The sequence below is a fragment of the Colobus angolensis genome, unplaced genomic scaffold (assembly GCF_000951035.1).
Source record: "Colobus angolensis palliatus isolate OR3802 unplaced genomic scaffold, Cang.pa_1.0 Scaffold32, whole genome shotgun sequence".
NCBI classification, from domain to species: domain Eukaryota; kingdom Metazoa; phylum Chordata; class Mammalia; order Primates; family Cercopithecidae; genus Colobus; species Colobus angolensis.
The window spans coordinates 6061932-6085899 of record NW_012116488.1 but is presented as its reverse complement, the minus strand read 5'-3'; the positions used below and the strand labels follow the sequence as shown (position 1 = coordinate 6085899).

Sequence of the window (23968 nt, the reverse complement as noted above, 5' to 3'; positions counted from 1 at the left end):
GCATCTGTGGTGTGTGGATGGGTATATGTTTGTTTTCTTTTCTCTGGGGGTTTTTCAGCCTGGTGCTTAAGAACAAAATCCCCTTTGGAAATAGTCCAGTGCCCCAGCGGTTGTGCTTTGTGTTGCCAATTAAGACTTCGATTGAGGGCTTGATTTGGAATCCTTGGGAAAAGCTTTGTTTCCATTAGGCAAAGGAAAAAAGGCAGAAAATCCAGGGAAGACATTGTAGGTCATACCTTGCTCAGTGGGGATGCGGAGGGTGACAACGGAGTAACATTTCTACTGGCTCAAGAAAGAGACAATCACTGTTCTCTGGACTCATAAGTAGAGCATGACAATAGGCCAAGCTGTGTGAACAGAGATCAGAAGAACAAAACTGGTACAAAAAGCGTTATTTAAAAAATGCTCTGTGACAAATGTGAGATCGAATGGTAAATATCTCTTGCTTCCAAACAAACAGCCAATAGTCCTTTGGAAAAACAGTTCCACTTGTTAGAAGCACAGCATTTGTAATTGCACTGAAGTCAGTGCTGGGGACATAGCGTGATTTGAAGAACAGAAAGCCAAAATCTGGCTTCAGTTGATTTTTAAGAATTATTTCTAATCTGTTTCTCTATTATTCAGATGAATTGAAATGTAGGTGATAAATCCATGTTTGAGTCTGTTCTCGGTAGCAAAATAGAGGTGGAAGTATTGTCCTGTTGAACAAAGGAAGACCCGTGGGACCTGTCCCGTTATCAGAAGTGATACGGTTCTCCCCACTAGCTTAAGTAGTTGACTTTGTATTGTAGAAAAAAAGACTTGTGTATATAGAATTCTCTAAGATTCTCCAACACCACTAGCCTTCCTGAAAAATGACTTGGATTTTGCCAAAGATCAGTTTTTAGACAGTGAAAGATAGGAACATTTGTTAATTTAATTATTGAAGTGCGTCATCTCAGTCTGTCAGAATTATCTCGTAATTTGAGGGACAAAAGCCAGGTGGGTCCTGGTCCCCTGTGGACCCTCCAACACTCAGCATAGTGGACAGTGGATGGTCGATGCCTAGTAAGTGTTTGTTGAGCAGTTCCCTGCTTTTATCTAGTGTTAGTCGCCCCAGCTGTCGGGACAAATGAAATCATCAGAAAATCTCTGGTCACACTTAAGAGCTGCCTGTCAGATTTCTGTTTTGGTTGTAAAAGTTTGGGATACTTTTGCAAAATTTTGGAAAACCAATTTTTGATTCCCAATCACATGATGAAGGAAAACCTAATTGTAGCTTCTTATGCTTAGAATTCCTATTAACCATAAGAAGAAAGATACCTGTTTTTCTTACGGTCACCAGTCTCTTTGCAGAACTTTTATTATGTCTGAAGTGTTAATTGGCACAAATTGTTGAATGCATACGTAATGTAATGTAAAGAACCATTTATTTTCATAACTTAGAAGGTTGCAGGTTTGGGTGTGCGGGCAGAGACCAGAAGGGAAAACAAAGTAATGGTGATGTCTATGCATTTCTACACCAAAAATACTTGCCTTAAGCACTAAAAAATGTACTGTGTTATTGCACAGTCTCTCACAAGCCAGTACTTCTACCACTTTCAAAATAAAGAGCACTATTTTCCACTCACCGTCCAGAGGGAACATAGCTTCTTTGATATTCCCTGCTGGTTATTTGAGGAGGCTTCCTGCAGTGAGTGTACAGTGTTGCTCTCTCTGGCTGCCCTTGTTATCACAAATGTCTTGTCTTTAAGCTTTATTTTCTGTCCTTCACTTTGAGTCCTAGTAAATCCTCTTTAATTCACAAGAGCCGTTGGTTCTCAAAAGGAAATGTCTTGTTTTTTATTCTACGTCTGGGACAACAGTAAGATTTTTTTTAAAAGTTTAAAGTTTTAATGCAAATATGGGAATGACAAATATCTTGGAAGAGTTGTGATGGATTATATCCACATCTATATATGCGAACCAAAATGTTTTTCAATTTTGATGTGTGTGTCCTGCAATTTACTGAAGCTTATCAAAGTATTTTTCCACGCTTTTATTAATTGCACTCACGTTTATTCTGCTTTGTTTCTGTGCCTCTTATACATAGATTAAACAGATCTGTGAGCCTTCTCAATGCTTGCAAACTGAATAGATCGACACCAAGGTGAGGGGAACTTAGATTTACTTTGTCACCATAGCTGTTCCTTCCACTGTTTCCATCTCTGTTTTAACATAGTAGCTCCAAGGTCTTGTCCAGTGCCTACCATTCATCAAGTCGTCAGTCATGTAACTATATTAATCATTGACATTTATTGTTTTTTTTAGATGCTCATCTGGTCCTCCAAAACTAGCATACTTTGACATTCATAAATTGCAGGTGGTGGTGATTAGGGGCCTAATAGAGAGAACACAGGGTTGAAGTCACCAGCCCCACCACTTGCTGTAACCCCAGACAAGTTGCTTCACGCTCCTGAATTTGGTTCTTCATCTGTAAAATGAGGATAATGATATTGCTGCTGGAATTTGTGAGGTTTTAATTAAATAATACAGTGTATGTAAAAGTCCAGAGTACTCCTTAAATGTTAACTGTGGCTGCTGCTGCAGTTTTCATCACTGGCGCCCCCAAGAACTCTTCCAGCCACCAGGTTGAGTGTTAATTGTTAGCAAATCAGTTATTGTTTGCTGTAGTTGATGAACAGTTGTGGTTTTTCAGCTCTTTAAGGGTGTTTTATACAGTTCTCGAACTTGCTGTGAACTTGCCATGAACTCCCACAAGGACACCCCAGAGGCCGAGCTCTGGGCTCCTCTTGCGGCTGCAAAGTCTCCCAGGGCCCCGGCAGCTGGTCAGGGCAAAGTGTGCTTCAGAGGTTGTACTAAAGACTGGGCGGAGAATAATCCTGCTAAGTCAAATTTGCTTGGTGTTTGTCGTCATGGGAACATCTTGAACTTGAAGCACAAAGGCTCCTGTAATTTTTAGACTTTAATCCCAAATTTCAGAAATGTAATGCTCTCTTAAAATCTGTAATTTCCTTGTCCCCAAATTGAGCATTCTAAAAACACACATTTTGACCTTAAGGCACACCCTGCTGATTGCAGTTGTAAGATTCTGGCACTGTCCACTCAAGGGTTCCCCAGTTACCAAAAAGACTATGTGGAAAGTGTATTCAGATAATCACCCTGAGAGCGAGGTGATTTTTCAAAGCCAACATACCGTGAGGGTTTTTAAAAACCTGCTCGGAGATTACTAACTGAGCCACTGGAAGTTGCAAAGGAAGGAGGACTGCAAGTTGGGCTAAGGAGGGTATAGACAGAGGAGACAGAGAGGGGAAGGTAGGAAGAGAGGAGAGAGTCACTGGCTACCAAGAAGGAGAGCGGCCAGCACCAGGCAGGAACTGCCTAGATGGGAGGCTTGTCATTTCCTTATGGGGAGGGAGGACATTGAGCTTCAGTGCAGGAGCAGGGGTGTTGGCTGTGTTAAGTTCCTCAGTTCCTTCATGCTCCTTGTTGAGATCTGGTTCCCTTCACAGAAGCTGTGCCCAGTGGAGACGCCTGAGACTCCCAACTTCCCGGAGCTCACCCCCTCCTCTGTGCAGCACCAGCACACGTACCTCGTCCTGCGCTAGCCTCTGCGCACCACTCCTTCTCTCCTGGTGTCGCTGCTACCGCTGACTCCTGCGGTAGCTTCTCAGCCCACGTCTTTAAACATTAGTTTTCCCGGGGCTCTTCCGTCCTTGGTCACCTCCTCCCTCAGTGATTTCCTCTGCATCCGTGGCTCAGCACCCGCCGAATGGACAAGGCCTGTCCTGAGCTGTCTCGGGTGTTGCAGGCTTGTATTCTCACCCACCCACACCTCCAGTTCCAAGTGTCAAGACCAGAACCACCCAAGTCTGTGCCTGTTCCCAGAGCCCTGGCCCCTTGCCCGCCCCTCCCCTCCTTCTTTTTAGCTTGCAGAGCAGGTGCTGCCTTAAAGCAATTTGTGTCTCTTCTGGTGACAGGGTCAGTGTGTGATACTTCCATTTATTTCATCCTTTCATTTAATAAATGTGTACCAAACTTTTGTATGAGGCTCTGCAAAGCATGCGAAAATGATAAATGAGATAAGGTCTCAAGAAATATGTGGACTAATGATGAAGATTATAAAATATATACAGAGATACCTATACTACAGTTATGTGCTCTGTCTTAGTGAGTTTGGGTTGCTGTAACAAAGTCCATAGACTGGGAAGCGTATAAACAGCAGAAATATATGTCTCACCATCCTGGAGGCCGGGAGTCCGAGACCAAGGGGACCAGCGTGGTTGGGTTCTGAGGAGGGCTGCCTTCCAGGTTGCAGGCGGCCATCTTCTCACATGGTGGAAAGGACACTCTCTGGGCCTCTTCCATTAGGACACTCATGTCACTCATGAGGGCCCCACCCTGCTGACTTCATCACCTCCCAAAGGCCCCACCCCCTAACTCCTTCACATTGAGGGTTAGGGTTTCCACACATGAATTTGGGGGACACAAACAGTCCATAGTGCGCTCTGAGAGGGGGACAATCGGCCTCCACTCCGTGCCTGAGCTCTGGTTTACCCCTCATGCCTGCGAATCCCCTGTGTATAGGAGATCCCCTCTCCTAGAGCAGGCTCTTTCCGTCTGTGTCGTAACAAAACATTCAAGCCGTTCATTTGATCTTTCCTGGAAATTCACAGTCTTCGGGAGGCCTTCCCCAGGCTGCCTTCCCAGGCCTCCGAGCACTCTAGTCACTCTTGTCCTGCAAACGAAGTTGGCCACTTACATGGTCACCACCTCCAAACGAAGGCATCTTGCATAGGGTGGAACATTTCTGTCGCTACCTGTGGCATCCTGTTAGCATTTGTCCCACGCGTGCCTTTAGGCCAGATTTCTTCAGCATCAGCACTGTTGACGTCTGGGCCAGGTGATACTTTGTGGAGGGGCCATCCCGGGCTGTGTAGGATTTTTAGCAGCACCCCTGGCCTCCACCCACTACATGCCAGTAGCAGTCCCTCCCCGCTGTGGCAGCAGAAGGATGGCTCCAGACATGGCCAGCTGTCTCCTGGGGGCACCATCCCCCTGGGTTGCACACCACCATCTAAACCAGGCTTGTCCAACCTGCGGGCCCATGGGCCGTGTGTGGCTCAGGACGGCTTTGAATGTGGCCCAACACAAATTTGTAAACTTTCTTAATACTCTATTTTTTTGCAAATTTTTTTTGTGTTTAATTCATCAGCTATCGTTAGCATTAGTATATTTTATGTGCGGCCCAAGACAATTCTTCTTCCAATGTGGCCCACAGAAACCAAAAGATTGGACATCCCTGGAGAGTGAAGCCTGCTCAGGGGCAGGATTGCCTCCCTGGAAGGCCCTGGAGTGCTCTCACACGGTACTGTTGAAGTCTTAATGTCTCAGTTTCCTCCATGACTGTGAACCGTACTAGTGGACTCAGTTACAGAGGCAGAGAGCAGAGGTGTTATTCTATGTGACACTCTGAAAAGCTTTTTGATCTCCGTAGCTAGGCCTGTCTTGAATATCCACGTGGAAGGATGATGTTCTATGTATGTATTTGTATGCGTCGCAATAAAATAAAATCAGGATATTAAGGAGTTCACTGTCACTTACATTCCACCCTTAGTAACATCAAGAGGACCAGCTCTTCTGAACGAGTATCTCCTGGGGGTCGAAGAGAAAGCAATGGGGATTCCAAAGGAAACCGGAATCGCACAGGCTCTACCAGCAGCTCTTCTAGTGGCAAAAAGAACAGTGAAAGGTAAGGACATCTTATCTGTTGGTTCCTGCTGTTCAGATATTTTAGCACCGCTTGTCCCCAGAGAGGAGTCGGAAGATCCCCTCATATTCCATCAGGCTAGGAGCACTCTTGGAGAAGAAGGCCTTCTCCTCAGATATTTGTAGGCACTAATCAAACAGCCATTTGAGGGCAGCTGCCAGGCACAGTTCACACAAACTACTGTGCAGGTAGAAAAACTGTCACTCAGATTCCCAGCACTCTCATGTAGACATAAGTAGTTCCTGAGAGTTTCTTAGTACCAAGTACCTGGAACTGGGGAAGCCATTCTGAATTTCTATGTGAGTACCTTCTATTTCTAGTACACTCTCCTGACCTTTTAAAGTTCATTTTAATGGACTGCTTTAAGTTTCTCAGCAGTATTTTCTGAGACAGAGTGGCTGAAAAGTTGTAATTTTATGATTTATCAGAGGCTATGTTTAATATTGATGCTAACACCAGAAACGTGAACCATTTTTCTTAATGGTTTCGTGAAATACATGAACTCCAAATTTTGAATTTTTCTATGAGGTTAGTTTGTAATGGATTATGATAAGTATCAGTGAAACATACTAACATTTTATTCCTGAATGCTGCTTTTTGGCATTTTAGCAGCTTGTTCTGTGTCTATATAATATATTTATATCTATATAATGTACTCTGTAAAGAAAATCCAGTTTCTCTATGTATTTTTACCTAACATTGTACTTTGTTCTCACTTTTTAAACACTGTACTTTAATTTTATTCTCTCTGTTTAGTAAAGCTTAGGAAGGAATTTCAGCTGCAGAGGCTAAGCATGTGGTTTTTTCCCCCAAATGTTCATGTCAGGAGAAGGCTTAGTCACAAAGCAATCGACTCCAACCCACAGGCTGTAAAAATTCCAAGTTTGTAAATCCATGGTGATTCAGTCCTATAAAGGAAGTTTAAACTCTTTTTCCGTTTTATTCCTAAAAGATGTCTGTTGTAGAAAACATAGAGACACTTCTCATATCTATAGCAGGTCAGGTCCACGGTCAATTAACAATTTAAAAAACCATTAACATGGGTTCTGTCTTCTTCTCATTTAGACTATTAGTACTTCTTATCAGAAGATTATGCTAATGGGGTGATAATACCTTGGAAATGAGGCCAAGTGGTTACAATGGCAACAGAGTGTGAGTTAGTGGGAGGTGCAGCGCAGCCCAAAGCTGCTTTGAATTCAGGGTAAGCTTGGAAGTTGACCTGAAATGTCTAGATCTTGGCAGTTCTGAGAGACTTGGCTCCTCCTCTGCACGTCTGATTTTTATTAAGAATTTCCAAAAAGAATCTGCATTGTGTAAACTCCAGATCCGTTTTATCTTTAAAATCCTATGGCTTTGGTAAATGTGCTGGGTAAATATTTCCATAGAAGATATTTACAAAGAGATTTTTGAAAACCACCACAGTAGGAAATTTTGATTTGGAAATGAGGGACTGGGAAAATTTACTAATCATGTTCCCAAACTAGTTCAGGCAACTAAACATGTCCATTTAAAAAGAAATTCTTTGTCTCGTTAGAACCCAGGGGTGGTTGAGGCGAGCAGAGCACAGACCTGGCTGAGTTTCGTGCATGGTGCACCGAAGGGGTTTCAGAGACAGTCACTATCTCCTCTTAGCCTATTGCTGTTCCTGACAGGGACGCATAGGAGTAAGAGCTGCGGTAAATCAGAAAGAAGCAGCTGAGATGCGGTAGAAGTGAAGGTCGAGCTGGTAATTCAGTGGCTGCGCGACCCCTTCCCGCCTTTCTTTCTCTGTATTCCCACCTGTGCAGCCCCATGCTTAGGCTGCTTTGACCCTAGCACCAAAGCAGAGCTGGAGTCTTGCTGAGAAACGCCACTCTCGAGGATGGGACACGGGGAAGGAAAGGAGTAGGGCGGTGGCCCCCACGTAATTTCTGTTTTCAAACATGACTGCATTCAGTGGACTCAAGATGGCATGCCTCTTCCCCATCGTTCGCTCGACGTGTCCATTGTTCCTGCAGGCTGTCCTGTGATTTAAAAGATTGCCCTTGTTGGGTTCCTGTAGGCAGCAAGACATGGTGGAAAGAGCAGAGGCTCTGCAGTAAAAGAAAGGTCTGGGTGTGTATCCAGTTCTGCCTTAACATCCCCAAGCTCAATTTTTTCCTCTGCAAATTAGAGATTTTATACCTAATTCCCTTGAATCTTATAAATGAGCTAACTTGTAGGAAAATACCCAGCATAGGGCTTGGCACTCAGTAAATGGTCGTCATCGCTGTGATGGTTGTTATAAAGACAGGCTTGTGTGGAGCAGAGGAAAGTAATCGGTGAGATTTTCTACAATCCCTCCCTTTTTATTTTCCTCATTTGTGAGATGAAAGTGTTAGATTTTGTCACAATCCGCGTTGCACTTGTGTCTAACATAGTTAGGGGAGATAAAGTATTGTAAATCCTCGTGATGCTCACAGTTCTTAAATAAGGCATCGGACGGGAGCTGGTCTGTGGGCTGCGTGCGATCCCAGCCTGCCCGCTGTTCCGGAGCCCCCTTCTCTTCCACTCAGGAAGGCTCGTTAGGGTGCACGTGAGTGAGAGTGAGAGTGCTGACGTCATAGGGATGGCTTCCACCCTGTGCTGCTTTGTAGAAGCAAATCATTCACACAGGCAGTGCTTTAACTTGCAGCCGTGACAGATTATTAGCCATAAAGCTCACAGTTTCTCACACGCCATGTGCAAAGCTGTCGTTAGCACATATGGCACTTAGGCGCAAATGAGAAAAAGGCTCCCTTTACTTCAGAAAAACAGTTCCATCTCAGCACATATATTTCTCAATAATAATAATTACAGTAGATAGAAAGCCATTCTGTAGAAATTATACAAATCTTACTATTGAACACAAAATAATAGTGTTTGTGAAGTCCTAAATATTAACCTTTTCCAAGATACTTTATTTTAAAGTAATTACATGTTTTGCTTTCATAAAACTATATCCTTTTTCTTTTTCTTTTTCTTTTTTTGAGATGGAGTCTCACTCTGTCTCCAGGCTGGAGTGCAGTGGCACAATCTTGGGTCGCTGCAACCTCTGTCTCTTGGGTTCATGTGATTCTCATGCCTCAGCCTCCTTAGTAGCTGGGACTACAGCTGCGTACCACCATGCCCAGCTAAGTTTTGTATTTTTAGTAGAGACGAGGTTTCACCATGTTGGCCAGGATGGTCTCGAGCCCTTGACCTCGTGATCCACCCTCCTCGGCCTCCCGAAGTGCCGGGATTACAGGCGTGAGCCACGCGCCCAGCCAAAACTGTATTGTTTATGATGGTTTCAGTCTTCTTGCTCCCATGGCTCATTTTCTTTACAAACGGTCACTAGATTGGAGTCTTTCTTGTGATAAGGATGACCTTTCTCTTAGAATGTTTAACTTTTTCAAATACTTTGTAACAAGCCACAAAATTTAACAGCATTTAATCTTTGCATCAACAAAACCTCTATTATAAACAAAAGCAATATATGGTAATATTTTACTTTATGTACTATTGATGATAAATAAATATTAATTACATAGTGATTCATGTCATCATGAAATACTACATTTAAATAGGGAATTGGCAATAACATTGTGATGGAAGGCTTGTAAAATGTAGCCAGTAAACTAATCTGATAGAGATATTTTTCAATTAAAAAAGTATTTTATCCCCGATAGAAAATTGGCTGCTTATTTAGAAGCACAGTTCATGTTAGATGTTGCTAGATTGATAAAGCATTTCAATTATCAAACTGGTTCCCCGTTTGTTAAGTCTTAGGGGAATGAGCTATGTCAACTTTATAAGCAAGACACTATTTCAGCTTTACTGAGAAGTCGTTGAAATGAGTTGATTTTGTTAGAGTGAGGATGTTTTAGTCATGTGCTAGAAACTTTGCTGTCACATACCTACAAATCAGGGGTGTCCCTGGACTTCGGCGTCCCTGGACTTTCGGCTTCCCCGGATTGAAAGAGTTGTCTTGGGCCACACATAAAATACACGAACACTATTGATAGCTGATGAGCCAAAAAAAAAAAAAATTGCCAAAAACATCTCATATTTTAAGAAAGTTTACGAATGTGTGTTGGGCCACATTCAAAGTCGTCCTGGGCCGCATGTGGCCTCTGGGCTGTGGGTTGGACAAGTGTGATATAAACTGCCCATCTTTGGAGTCAACAAACATGAAAAAAAAAAAAACACCTCAACATAGTGAAGACGTTGACATGTTAGGTGTGGTGCCCTTTTGTGTTGTGCCCCCTCAACCCCAGGATCAGACAGCCCCGTATCACAGCTGTCAAGTTGAGAACCCCCGGGCTGGACACCTTGAGTGCCTGTCCTCTCTAAAGCTCTAGCATTTGGTAAAATTGTCTTCTGACTATTTCACCTCAGGGTTCTTCAGGGCGCAAAGTTGTTTTTCCTTTACGATGGCATCACCGCTGCTCACTGCTGCCGTCAGCTCAACATTACTCCTTGGCTGTGGCTCCGGGCCCTTCATCCACCAGCTCCTCATTCCCTCTTGTGCCCTGACACCCATGCCTCTCCAACACATTGCTCACTTTTCCCCAGCAAGATTTTTTCCTTTTTTGAGGCCATCTATTTATTATACAAGTAACTTGTTTTAGAAAATCTAGGCCGGGCGTGGTGGCCTACTCCTGTAATGCTAGCACTTTGGGAGGCTGAGGTGGGTGGATTGCTTGAGCCCGGGAGTTCAAGACCAGCCTGGACAACATGGCAAGACCCCATCTCTACAAAAAAATACAGAAATTAGCTGGGCATGGTGGTGCATACCTGTAGTCCCACCTATTTGAGAGGCTGAGGTGGGAGGATTGCTTGAGCCTGGGAGGTTGAGACTACAGTGAGCTGTGATTGTACCACTGTACTCCAGACTGGGCAATGGGAGTAAGACCCTTTCTCAAAAAAAAAAAAAACTAGGTGCACAAGAAGGAAGAAACGAAAATCACCTGCAGTCTCACCACTCAGCGAACTCACAGCCAACAGTCATTACATTTCCACATGGACTTTTATTTGCAGGGTGCTCTATGAGTGTAGTATGTAATTTTGACGTAAATGCCATTCTTGTGCCTATTTTGTGATCCCTTCTTCATTTGCTGTATGACATGTCTTTATGTGAATAAATACACTCTTGCAGTGTTATTTTAGATGTGGTTCATCGTGTTTCCAGCCCGAAGTACTTTAGTTGGACATGTAAGTACCGAACAAGTTTCACTAATCCACTCGGACCAGGCCGCCATCTAGAACAATGCCAGGCACACAATAGGTGCTCCACAAGCATTTATCGGATGAATCTTCTTGCCCTGATGACTATAACAAAAGAAGGTTAAAATGATGGGCCTTTATTGCCACAACCAAGTGTTAATCCCAACTCTGCCACTTTGCTTTGTCATTGTGAACAAGTGACTTAATCTCTTTGGGGTTTTCCTCAGTAGCAGTAAAAGTGGTACCTGCCTCACAGGGTGCCTAAGATCTTATGCAGAGGAGCCTCAGTGCAGAGCTGGTCTGCGGTCAGCTGGTCACAGTGGCAGCTGTGAGTGCCACATCTGCATCCCAGACTATTGATTGGAGTTGAGGCCGGCACACTTGTGTCCCTCCCACTCCCCTGCATGCAGGGCCTTTTTTCTTGGGGATGTCTTGGAATTCCCCAGCTCTTGTTTCTGCCTTTATCCCAGCCTGAAAAGTGAGGAATCAGAAATTCTGAAAATTGTTCTCACCTTGCTCTTTCAGTTCCACGGCTGTCTGGACTTATGGAGCACCTGCTGTGTACAGAACGTAGTCCAAGGCATGGCAGGGAGTGGGAAGGAGCAGCACAGAAAGACTCATTCTCCTAACAAATGTCAGTGGCACAATGCCTGCAGGGCCACTTTGCTTAATTCACAAAGGACTCACAAATGGGAGAACAAGATACTCCACGGAATAGAAAAATGGTGAAGGCTCTGCACAGGCGCTCACTGAGAGGGAAATACCAGTGGCTCTTAACGCATGAATAGGCAATCAAGCCCAGACCTAATTAAAGAAATGCCGACCTAAGTAAGAAGATAGCATATTTAGAAAATTCTTTTTACTTTATCATAAAATAAAGCACAGATGCAGAAAACCACACGAGCAAATTCATAGCTTAATGAATTGTTCTGAGGCAAACACCTTCTAGCACTTAGGAGGGGGAGGGAGTTTTCCCCTCTCTCAAGTGACAGGTGGATGTATCTGGAACTGGGGGTGGGAGTAGGGAAGGTGACTGTGTTTGATGAACTCCAGCTCATCCTTCAAGACCCAACTCAGGATCCTCTTTTTTCTGGGAGCCTCCCCCGGCCCTGTATTCTGAGAGCAGTGCTTTTCAGATGGTGTTGTAACTGCCTGTTAACTTTATCTGTGACTCTGTAGCTCTCCTCCCTCCACCACACTGCACACACCCCTTGCCCTCCCTTAGGCTCTGGGGGCCCAGGCCGTGCCGTTTTCTAGACTTTGCACAGTGCCTGGCGAACATGAGTGCTCAATAACTTTGTTGAATGGATGGAAGGATATTGTATGTGGCCAGGCATCGCTTAATGACAGGCACTTTCTGAGAAACGCATTGTTAGGTATTTCCTCGTTGTGTGAACATCATAGCATGTGTGTTTACAGAAAACGTCACAGTCCATCCTGATGGTCTAGCCCGCTGCTTCTGGGCTACAGAGCTGTACAGCACCTGACTGTAGGGAATAGAATACTGCTGCTTCTGGGCTACAGAGCTGTACAGCACCTGACTGTAGGGAATACTGCAGGCAGTGGTAACACAGTGTTAAATATTGGTGTATCTAAGCATAGAAAAGATACTGTAAAAATACAGTATTATAATTTTGTGGGACCATGGACATCTCTGTGGTCCATCATTGACAGAAACACCCCTGTGGCTGGCCCATGACTGCATTTCACTTCAAAGCCACAGCTATTCAAGAACTATGTAAACAGCACCACCTATGGGTAGACAATTTTAACACTACATTTTACACTGGAAGATAAGAGACTTAAGCATCTTTTTACTGAAAAAAATGTTTCACTCTTCAAGCCATGGGGTCATTTATGTTTTAATAAATTTCAAAATAAATAAATGCTAATATTCTTCGTATTGTTTTAGTTTTGAGACTGGTAGGTGAGGAGTCTGGAAATACAAAGATTTTTGCAGTGAAAGGAGGAGGAAGAGGGAAGCCATATTAATTAATAACACATGTTGGATGCATTGTAACACATCTTATTTAATCGTGCCAATAACCTGTTCCTCACAGTGGTTTTATTCCCATTTTTAGATTAAGGATATTAAGTTGGTAGAGGTGAAGCCCCTCACCCAAGCCCTAGAGCACAGATCCAGCTGGCCTCAAAATGTGTTCTCCTTCCACCATGTTAAGCTGGAAGTATTGGTTGGAAATGTCTATGAAGCAGTCACTTTTGTCGCCAGTAAAGTCTCCAGCAACTTTTAAACATTTTGAATAGATGGTTCTTAAATGACCCTATTTCTAATAAAAAGCTGCTTAAGGACAATTTTGATAGAGTCATTATTTCCATGGTAGAGTATTCTGGCTTCCAGCAGGAACTTTATTTCATCACGTGAAGTCGTTTTTAAAAACAATCACGTGGCTGAGCCCAGTGTCTCACACCTGGAATCCCAGCACTTTGGGAGGCCAAGGCAGGCAGATCATTTGAGCCCGGGAGTTTGACACCAGCCTGGAAACATGGTGGAACCCTGTCTCTACAAAAAAAATCTAAACATTAGCCAGGTTTGGTGGCATACGCCTGTAGTCCCAGATACTTGGGAGCCTGAGGTGAGAGGATGGCTTGAGCCCAGGAGGCAGAGGTTGCAGTGAGCCGAGATCATACCACTGCACTCCAGCCTGTGTGACAGAGCCAGATCCTGTCTCAAAAAATAAAAAGAAGTCATGTTATTCCAAGAGCCAAAGTTGTTCTGGATGAATAAATTTTAGAGAAATCGCATGTTTAACTTTGGAATGGATTCTTTCTCTATCAAGTCTTATTAATCATTTTCAAAAGCAAGTATCTCTCCTCAAACAGCATGTGGCTCCTGTTAGTTCCACTCTGATCGTACTTGCCCAGGAATTTTACACATGTCACCACGTGTCAAAAGACCTGCAGGATCTGGCCCCAGAGCCCCCTTTCAGGAACATGGGGTTAGGTTAGTTAATGTAGATGAAAGATCTAAGAGCAGTTGCCCACAGAGGAGAGGCACAGTGAATATCTGTTGAGTTGCAGCCTGGACACATTGTCCACTGGACTCTCCTCATAAATACCAGTCTACGGTGCAGCAAATAGGAGCTTTATCAGATGAGTAAAAACCAACCACTCAGACCATCCTTGTGCCCCAAGTCCATAGTGAGCACATTCAGGGATTTGAATTTTGACATACGTGTTTGCAGCTGTCTCCGCAGTGTTGACTGCACTGCTGACTGCACTGCTGTCTTGGTGTAAGCCTCCCAGCTCAGGGCAGGAGTTTTTCCTTGGGGCAGATGTCTAGTATTCTCCTGCCATCTCCCCATACAGCTGCTGGTGTGGTGAAGATTCAAGTGTACCTCATCCTCCATGAGTCCCCATGACTGCTTATATCTTTTTTTTTTTTTTTTTTTTTTTTGAGACGGAGTCTCGCTCTGTTGCCCAGGCTGGAGTGCAGTGGCCGGATCTCAGCTCACTGCAAGCTCCGCCTCCCGGGTTTACGCCATTCTCCTGCCTCAGCCTCCTGAGTAGCTGGGACTACAGGTACCCGCCACCGTGCCCGGCTAGTTTTTTGTATTTTTTTAGTAGAGACGGGGTTTCACCGTTAGCCAGGATGGTCTCGATCTCCTGACCTCGTGATCCTGCCCGTCTCGGCCTCCCAAAGTGCTGGGATTACAGGCTTGAGCCACCGCGCCCGGCTGACTGCTTATATCTTACATCAGCTCTTGAACCATGCAGCTCAAGGGAGCATACAGCCAAGCTCTTTCAGCAAATCTCCTTATAAGCAGTAAGAACTGCACTGGAGTTCATCTTGGAGACATTGGCCACAACTTAACACCAGAATAGCCAAACGCTGAGAGTTTGTTCACCAGAGGGGAAATCCTTTCTCTCCTCTGGGCTTAGATCTGTCATTGGCTTCAGAGGCAGGTGCAGGACATCTTGATTGACTCCACACTGGGCGAGGGATGAATGAAGCCTCATGCTGCATCTGGTGCTCCTTCACCCTTCCTAGGACAGGCCTGGGCATTCTTCCCCACCGACACACAACCCCCCCCATGGAGCCACACCCCAGCTGTTGAGGGGATGTTAAGTCACCCACTTAATTTTTTCCATCGAGCTCACATCAAGAAATGGGGAATCAGAGATGAATTACATAACACCTTGAGAAGCGATCATCTCCCACTCCAAGTGAATTCACCGCCCAAGCGGGTTTCAAATAGTGCTGGGTCTGAAGGACCCACTCTCAATTCGAGTGGCTGTGCGTTCTGGAAAATGCACTTTCTGCACATGACTCCCGTCAACAGACTTTGTTGAGAGGCCACAGTGGCTTTAATGTTCTCTTCTGGTTATCACTGCACATCTGTGAGTTTGCCTTTCTATCAGTTGTTCAGAAGATTCCTCATCATTTTATGGGTTTATATTCTAAGATTTGCATGCGTGAGTGAAATTACCTCCTCCCAGGCTTGCCTTTTAGGACAGGTAGTGGTGCATTGGCAGGAGTAATGGGTTCTAAAGCAAATATGCTGGGTTTTTTCAACAAAAACTCAACTTTCTAAAATAATAAAACATAGCAGTAGTATATTTTCTAAATACAGCGTACCACAAAGTGATACATTGTTTAGAGCATGATTTAAAGAAATGTAAGCATTTTAGTACCATCTGATACCTCTCTCAATGACTTTAGTTGTTAACATTTTTGCTATCTAATCTGTTAATAGAAATCTTTCATTCTTCCTCTTACAGTTCTTCAGTGTCAAATGTCCATGAGCTTCCCTCTATGGAGAGTTCAGATTCCCCTGCAGATTTTCTCTTTGTAGGAAGAACATAGTTCATAATTGCTTTTTTCTGTCTCTAGGGCAAGTTCTGAATTTCTCATTTCTGTGTTCATAGCTTTTGCATCATTCTACTTTTGTGATCAAAGTCATGATAAAAAAATAAGTTTTCCTATCTTTTGATTCCATACCTGGCTTCCCTTTGATTATGTTTCTGTAATTAGATTTGCCTCGTAGTCTTTTGTCTTAGCTTTCCTTCTGTTCTCACCTCCTTCTGCCTGTAAATCTAATAATATATGTGAAATTTGGAGTTAAGATTTCTTCTGCTTCTGCTTAGCACACAGAAAATGACAAGAATGTCACTCCCACCCTAAAAATGAGAACAATTCAGGTATCTACAGTATCATAGCTAGTGTAAGCCCACCATGGAGCTGAGGACAGAAAGTAGTATAATGAACTGAAATGTTCTTGAAAAATGGAGGGACAGGCCCCATGGCTGCTTTTGTCTTTGGCAGAGCGGCAGGAAGAAAAGGGGAGCCCTCATAGATGGGAGTAGGAAAAAACACCAGGAGCTGTAGAATTGGGAAAGGCTGAGTGTGGACTGGCAGGAGAGTTCAGAGTCCTCAGGGGCTCCGGCACATGGGAACCTTCCCCCTGCTCACATGCACTCCGCTTTTCCCCGGACCTCAGTGAGTGTGCATGGTGGACTGGGAGCCGGATAGGCGGCTGAGAGAGACCAACTGAGGCAGAGGCATGCCAAGAGGAAAGCCGAGAGACGTTCTCCACACTCAGGGCCTTGAACTAAGGGCCAGGGAGCAGCTGGCCACCCCGGAAGGAAGGATGAGGAAAGCTGAGAGAGAGTCCTCTGAGGGGTGGGTGTTTAGTGAGGTCTGGGGACCTGGAGGACGGAGAGAAACTCCATCTGCACACCAAGCCCCAGACCAGGTTCTAGGCAGCAGCTGTCTGTGCCCCAGGGAGAGGCAGGATTGCTGAGAGCAGACCCCACCACCACCCACCAGGCACAGATCCTTGGGGCCTGCTGAAGACTGAAGACGGAGAACCAAGAGGAATTCCACAGGAGCTCCAGGCCTCACACCAGGGCAGCTGCCGTCTGTTGTCCAAGGCCCTGGGAATACAGTCATGAACAGAAAGATCCCTGCCCCTGTGGCATTGCCTCCTGGTGGGAGAAACAAAATGAAGTCAGGGGGCAAATAAGTGCTGTAGAGAAAAATAAAACAGGAGGGGCGGGGGGTGTGGCGAGCAGGGCCTGAGGAGAGTTTCAGTATGGAGCAGGGAACGTGAAGCCATACACACGGCTAAAGCGGTGGCCCGAGAGTGGCTGACTTCGGAGAGGATGGTCCAGGAGGGACCGTGAGCCAGTGCCTGACACGGAGCCTGCTGGACCAGGTTCCCAGAACAGCAGGGAATATAGTGAAGGGAGATGAGCTCGGAAGAATACAGGGGTTAGATGGAGATTGGATAGGGCCTTGTAGGCCAATGTAAGACCCAGGCTTTTAGGTTCAAAGACTGTGCCATGCCTTTATAGTAGTATTTTCAGTGACCATAGTTTAGAGTGTAGGAAGCTAAGCCTATAGCTTATAAAACTACTTAAAACACGTTTGAACAAAGTAAACCACTTCTAAAGCATCAGGAAAGTAGTAGGCTCCCCTGCCCCACTCCGTGTGCTACATGAAGTTGTCTGGAAATCAAGAATATTAGTATACAATATTATTTACTACATCATGAGATTAAGGATAGTTTTTATTCCTGGTGTTTTTCATTGTGTTTCAAGTCAAAAATTGAGTAATATTAGGAATATATCTGCTCAAGTTTTTGTTTTAAATACACACACACACACACACACACAATGCATATGTGCTCCTAGCAGCATTTAAGGCACTATGGTAAAAGCAGTGCACCCCTTGACGTCCGTTTACTTCCTGTGTCTCGCTCTGTATCTTAAAGCAGGTGGAAGTCAGGGAAGCTAAGTGGTGCGAAGCATGAACTTTGGAGTCAAAGTTGAGATCAAGGGGTCACCCCCCTCCCTGAGCTCCCTGGGTCTCCCTGTCCCTGTCTGGAATGGAGATGGTGCCATCTCCCCAAAGATGGTGTCATGGGAGGAGTGCCCCTGGCAGGAAGTAGTGGGTCTGCAGTGGCGGCCGCCTCTCCTCTGCCCCCAGGGACCACTCGTGGAAGTTTCAACTATGGGGTGCTTGCTCCTAGGGATGTCTAGTCTGTCTGCAGCTGTCTGTCCTTGAATGATTCCTGAGTTTGGTTTCCCAAGCACTGCCATGGGGTGGTCTCACCTGTTCATGGGGGGTGCCCAGGGTGACTGAAGTCAGCAGGGGTGTCCCCACCTCTCCCGAGAGATGGCTGAGTTGGAGGGCACCACACCCTGGTGTTCCCCCCTCCTCTTTCTACCTTATGCTCCCTACTTGTCTTCCTAGAACAGCAATCCGCTTAGGAGGTGTGCTCTAAAAAGCCTCACCGAAAGATCTTTTGTCAGGAATGTGCTAGTTTTAAATAAGTTCTTTAAATAATCTGTCAGAAGAGTGTGGGGAATAAAAACAACCCTTTTTACGCATTTAGACAGGGTCATTCCCATCTTGATTAGCCACATTTTTTCCTCCCCGAAACACTTATTTGCACTCATAAAAAGCCCAAGTTTGGTGATAAAGTTAGGATTGCAGTCTCTTGCCCCTATGAGATGGTTTATGATTGTTTATGTGTGTTCCTTTTTGCAGTGAAGTTGGTTGTGTTTTTCTTATCGACGTGTATACCTTACGCAGCGTTTGTGTGGCAGACTACTGCAGCCGCGGCTGTGGGGTCTGAAGTGAACGAGATTAAACACCCACAGTGCTCTTTAAAAACTGGTTTTGGTTTATTTTCACAGCAAACCCAAGGAGCCTGTATTCAGTGCAGGTAAGTCTGATTTAATTTTTGTATGGGAACCCCTCACTCGTTTCCTCAGAACTCAAGGGACAGAAAAGAAGTAGCCAGCTGCAGGGGCCAGCCTGGGAACATTCGCAGGAGCTTTGGTTTGTGCAGATCAGATGGAGTGCTGTCAGCTTTGTTCGTAGGGGTTGAATGGCTCAGCTAGCGACAGCAAGACTGCCTTTAAACAGTCGTAAAGGGCAAACCCTTCACCTGCCCTCTCCAAAACCAATGTAAGACATGCCAATAAGGAGGAGAGTGGAATGCCACCACCCATGCCATGATGGAATTTCTAGATTAAAAGGTGTCTGTTGCCTCGGTTATTCCTTCCTTACTAACTGGATTCTGTTATCAACATTTGCATTTCTCTTAGGGGAAAGTTTCTTATGCATCAAGTTACATAACTGTCTAAAAGTAGCTTTTCTTTTTCTGCCTATGATCTCCTAAACTGCAAACTAATAGTTCATGTATATCTTTCCATATATCTTTTTTAACACCTTTTGTATAAGGTAGATGCTGTTGTATAGCATCTTAACCTTATTTAGAAATGCATTTAAAATGCAAAAAAAAAAGGACAAGTACGTAATTGATTAATTACATTCATTTAATTGTAATTGTTCTAGTTTTTTTCCTAAGTTCAGAATTAAAACATAAAAGTCAAAGTGTTGTATTTATCAGCATGTGCTTTAGTGTTCATTTCATTTTCAGGAAGCATGAAACTACTCACTGAAAATGTAATTGCTGTAAGCTCGCAGGGTCACATCGTGAGCGCAATTGTCAGGATCCCCGAACTGTGTCCAGATTTTAAGACTGGGGGGCAGGTCAGGTGTTGGCCTGTGGGCTAGTGAGGGCTCCGGGCTCTGGGCAGGCAGGCCAGCCACACTTGCAGTACTCCACCGTCTCTTTGTCTAGCCCTTCTGTCTCTGTCTCCGAAATCACAAGGGAAACGCCGGGTGACACACTGCAAAGGTAGGCAGCATTTCTGAAACCTCATAGCTCTCTGAGCAAAGCTGTTACCCAGGCTACAGAAACCTTTTTCATACAGGCAAACAGATGCTCTCCTTGTATGAAAATGTTTTTGTGTTGCAAACCACTTCAATTCATTTTAAGTTAAATGCATCCCTGAGCATTTACTTGGATGGGCTTTAATAAGTGGCTGTAATTTGGATCCCAATTGGTTATTGGCTGATTGCAGGAATTTTTTTTTCATCTATGTAAACCTGAAGAGAGCTATAGGGCCACCCCTGGATGTCCCACTGTTTGACTTGGTACCATGCACTGCTGCTGGCCTCTTCCCACTAGCGCCTTTGGGTTTGGTGGCGTGTGTGCTGTTATCCTAACCTGCCTGGAACAAACACTGCTTTCCCTGGCTGCATTTTGATTTTAGATGTAGCCTGTTTGAGTCACCAGTACAAAACAGTGCCAAGGCCAACTTCAGTGCTTTTTTTGCCTAATTCAGTAAGTTAAAATTGTGCAGTAAGTAAGCTCAGTCCTAAGGATTCTTAATCATCACATGCCTGTGAGAGACTCAGGTGGATATTTCATAGACATTGGTTATATACATCCATGGTGTGCTTTTTTATGTGTTGTGGAAATAGCATTATATTGTCTTTATTCCTAACCTACATTCTGCGAGCTTTCTGGCGGCATTGATTCTCTTACAAAGAGAGTTGCTAGAATCCCTTTTCATTTAGCTGTCAACTCCAGTCTCCTGCCCCTCTTTTCAAGAATGTCAATCTTTTGGGTGCTTTTAGATTCTTTGGTTGTGGTAGCCACACAGCCGCTGATGAGCTTATATTTGGGTGAGGGTTAAGGAAGGGAAGAAGCATCAGAGGAGGACAGCCTGAGCGGTGGCACAGATAGAACAGGGTATAGGGGGTTGCGAAGAGACACGCCTGGCCCCAGAGGAGAATCCCTGTGGGTGGCTGTGGCAGATGAGGTCCTGTGCAATGATAGCCCAGGAGAGCATTTAGACCTGCTGGATCCGGCAAGGAAGAGAGCAGGTGAAGAAATTTACATGGAGAAAGGGCTCCATAAAACCTGGTTGGGCCTTGGTGGGTTTGGCAGCAGTGTGTAAACTGACCCAGGAGAGCCATAAGAGAGCCTGTGGTGATGGGGCCCCAGTGCACCTGGGGAAATTGGCACCAGCATGGGAGATATTGTAAGGGGAGGATCCATGGGACGCAGTGGCTGGCACACATAGGCAGGGATGATCGGCGTTCATGACTCTCACTCAACGTCAGTCTTAATATGCAGTGTGAAGAGTGTGTCACATGCATGCATTTAAGACCTGAAGCGCATGCACACAATAACATGAAACTGCGGTGCCCTCTTGATTTTTAAGTAATATTGCATGTGGCATTGTTTGAAAATCCTTAAGAATAAGACTTATAAAACTAATTTGTACGATAATTATTTCCTAACTGTTCCTCGCCAATTTCCTCCCTGGGGATGCTTTTTCTGTTGAATTGTGTACAGGTATCCCTGGTTCCAACTGCCCAATTTAAATACCATTAAGACCACATCCTTTAATCTACAGTGCAATTTCAGAATTCAGCGAGTTCTGAATCTGAGTGGAATTCACCAGGAGCAGAGCTCAGAAGACATTTACTTTGCCCTTATCATATCCTGAGAACTCCAGTCAGAACACCCCAAGATGTTCTTTTTAAGGTCTAGGAGTTACCCTGTGTCGATGTATTATTGATACTTACTTTTGTCCCTATAATTTATTGAAATATTAAAAGTTATTTTATTACAGAAATGTTCGTTCTAGAGAGTTTTGCATCCAGATTTCTCTAATGGGTCTTTTGTTCTTTTGTTTTCCATTTCTAGATTTTCTATGAGCATTTTCCTTTTTGCATTGCATCCTAGCATGCACTTCTGCTGATTTTATGTTCTTTACACTTGAAAGAATTGCTCAATTAAAAGATACTTAGGCCAGGCGCGGTGGCTCACGCCTGTAATCCCAGCACTTTGGGAGGCCGAGGCGGGCGGATCACAAGGTCAGGAGATCGAGACCACGGTGAAACCCCGTCTCTACTAAAAATACAAAAAATTAGCCGTGCGCGGTGGTGGGCGCCTGTAGTCCCAGCTACTTGGGAGGCTGAGGCAGGAGAATGGTGTGAACCCAGGAGGTGGAGCTTGCAGTGAGCCGAGATCGCGCCACTGCACTCCAGCCTGGGTGACAGAGTGAGACTCCGTCTCAAAAGAAAAAATACATAAAGATATATTTTTACATTGCAATATAACAAATCCATTTAAATATTGAAAAATATTTGTGAATTTGGATATTGAGATTGTGTATACACTGAACTCAAAAACTTTAAGTGGATTTCTTGGACGTTTGGGGGTGGTATTTTTTCCCCTCCTGATGACAAAAGAAAGTGTAAGCAGTAAAATCTCATGGAAAATCATTGTTGGAACCATTCCATCCTGCCTTTTACAATTTCATAGGTATCTCATGTACTTAAGTAAACAGAATATCAAAAGCAAACAAGATGCAAACTTGTGTTTCAAACTGTTTACTTATATGTTACTTTTTTCCCTAGGATATCAATTAGAAATGACAGAAGGGTAAAAGTTTCTCTTTTACACTGAAAGGCTAGAGAGGATAAAGCATTTGTTTTCAGGTGTGCTGGGCACTGAGGTATCTTACTGACATCTTTGTTCTTTTTGTAGAAGAAGGCTATGTAAAAATGTTTCTTCGTGGACGCCCTGTCACCATGTACATGCCCAAAGATCAAGTGGATTCTTATAGCTTGGAAGCAAAAGTAGAACTTCCAACCAAGAGACTCAAGCTGGAATGGGTGTATCCTTTATTCACTGATTACGTCTCACATGAAGTTATCAATCAATGCTTGATGTTAACTGTAGAAATTCATAAACCTTAAGTCCTCTTAAGCTTTTAAAAAACAAAATGTTTTAGGCCAGGTGCGGTGACTCATGCCTGTAATCCCAGCACTTTGGGAGGCCAAGGCAGGCGGATCACGAGGTCAGGAGTTCGAGACCATCCTGGCTAACAAGGTGAAACCCCGTCTCTACTAAAAACGCAAAAATTAGCCAGGCATGGTGGTGGGCGCCTGTAGTCCCAGCTACTCGGGAGGCTGAGGCAGGAGAATGGCGTGAACCCGGGAGGTGGAACTTGCAGTGAGCCAAGATGGCACCACTGCACTCCAGTCTGGGCAACAGAGCAAGACTCCGTCTCAAAAAAAAAAAAAAAAAAAAAAGTTTTACTGTTACTTTTGAAAACTTAATGTAACAAAATTGACCATATGTTAGAGACCTACAGAGTTCTAACAAAGTAGGAGCTTCATAAGAGCTGCTTATTATCCGGAGAACCAACTTATCATTCCTGAATGAAATAGCTGTGATTCTGGCTCAAATACATATTCATTGTTTTCCTGAAAAGAAAATATGAAGATGTTATATGATTGTATGAGTGATATTTTCTGTCAGAAGAAAATGAATCACTAGTTTCTGGTCCTAATTTTATTATTTCCGAAAGAATGACAATAGTAGTTAGAAATATATAAAGAAGCAAACAGTGAAAATAATCAAGAATGGGTAGAATTTTAGATTCTAATGAGAACTGATTTTTTTTTTTTTTTTTTTTAAGAGATAGAGTCTCCCTGTGTTGCCCAAGCTGTACTTGATCTCCTGGACTCAAGCAATCTGCTCATCTCAGCTTCCCCAAGTGCTGGGATTATAGGCATGAGCCACCATGCCCGGTCAAAAGCCAATTATTTTTAACAGGAGCTATCATATATTTAGTCAACTTTTCAGGGACAGATGGAAAACTATGCGCTGTCTATATTTATAAGGAAACAACAGTGACAATGCAAGAAAATATTGTCCTTATGATTGAGGAAATGGGAGTATCCAAAATTGAAACTAAACCACATTGGCAAAAAAGTTTTTAAACCCAAGGAAAGAGGGGTACCCTGAAATGAGAACTAGCATTCTCCCCTTAAACCAAGTGTGGCCTAACTTCAAGTGTGACCTTTACTGAAGGGATGATAGAAAAATATGAATACCAAAGTACTGAATGAAGGGAGTCAAGTGAATGACGTAAATGAAATTGACATGCCATGTAGATATCATCCTACTACTAAAAATACAAAAAATTAGTTGGGCGTAGTGGTGGGTGCCTGTAGTCCCAGCTACTTGGGAGGCTGAGGCAGGAGAATGGCGTGAACCCGGGAGGCAGAGCTTGCAGTGAGCCAAGATGGCGCAATTGCACTCCAGCCTGGGCAACGGAGCGAGACTCCATCTCAAAAAAAAAAAGAAAGAAAAAGAAAGCTAGCTACAGTGA

At 44.2% G+C, this 23968-nt stretch overlaps 1 protein-coding gene across 1 annotated transcript in view; it reads left to right on the top strand.

Annotated features, from left to right (window-relative positions):
• Window positions 1-23968, top strand: part of EML1 (echinoderm microtubule associated protein like 1) — a 208273-nt gene that overhangs the window by 137233 nt on the left and 47072 nt on the right. Inside the window, exons 4-7 of the mRNA XM_011951483.1 lie at window positions 5597-5731; window positions 18617-18645; window positions 19570-19626; window positions 22336-22465. Of these exons, the coding sequence (XP_011806873.1) occupies window positions 5597-5731; window positions 18617-18645; window positions 19570-19626; window positions 22336-22465 (351 nt within the window). The remainder of the gene's footprint in view (window positions 1-5596; window positions 5732-18616; window positions 18646-19569; window positions 19627-22335; window positions 22466-23968) is intronic.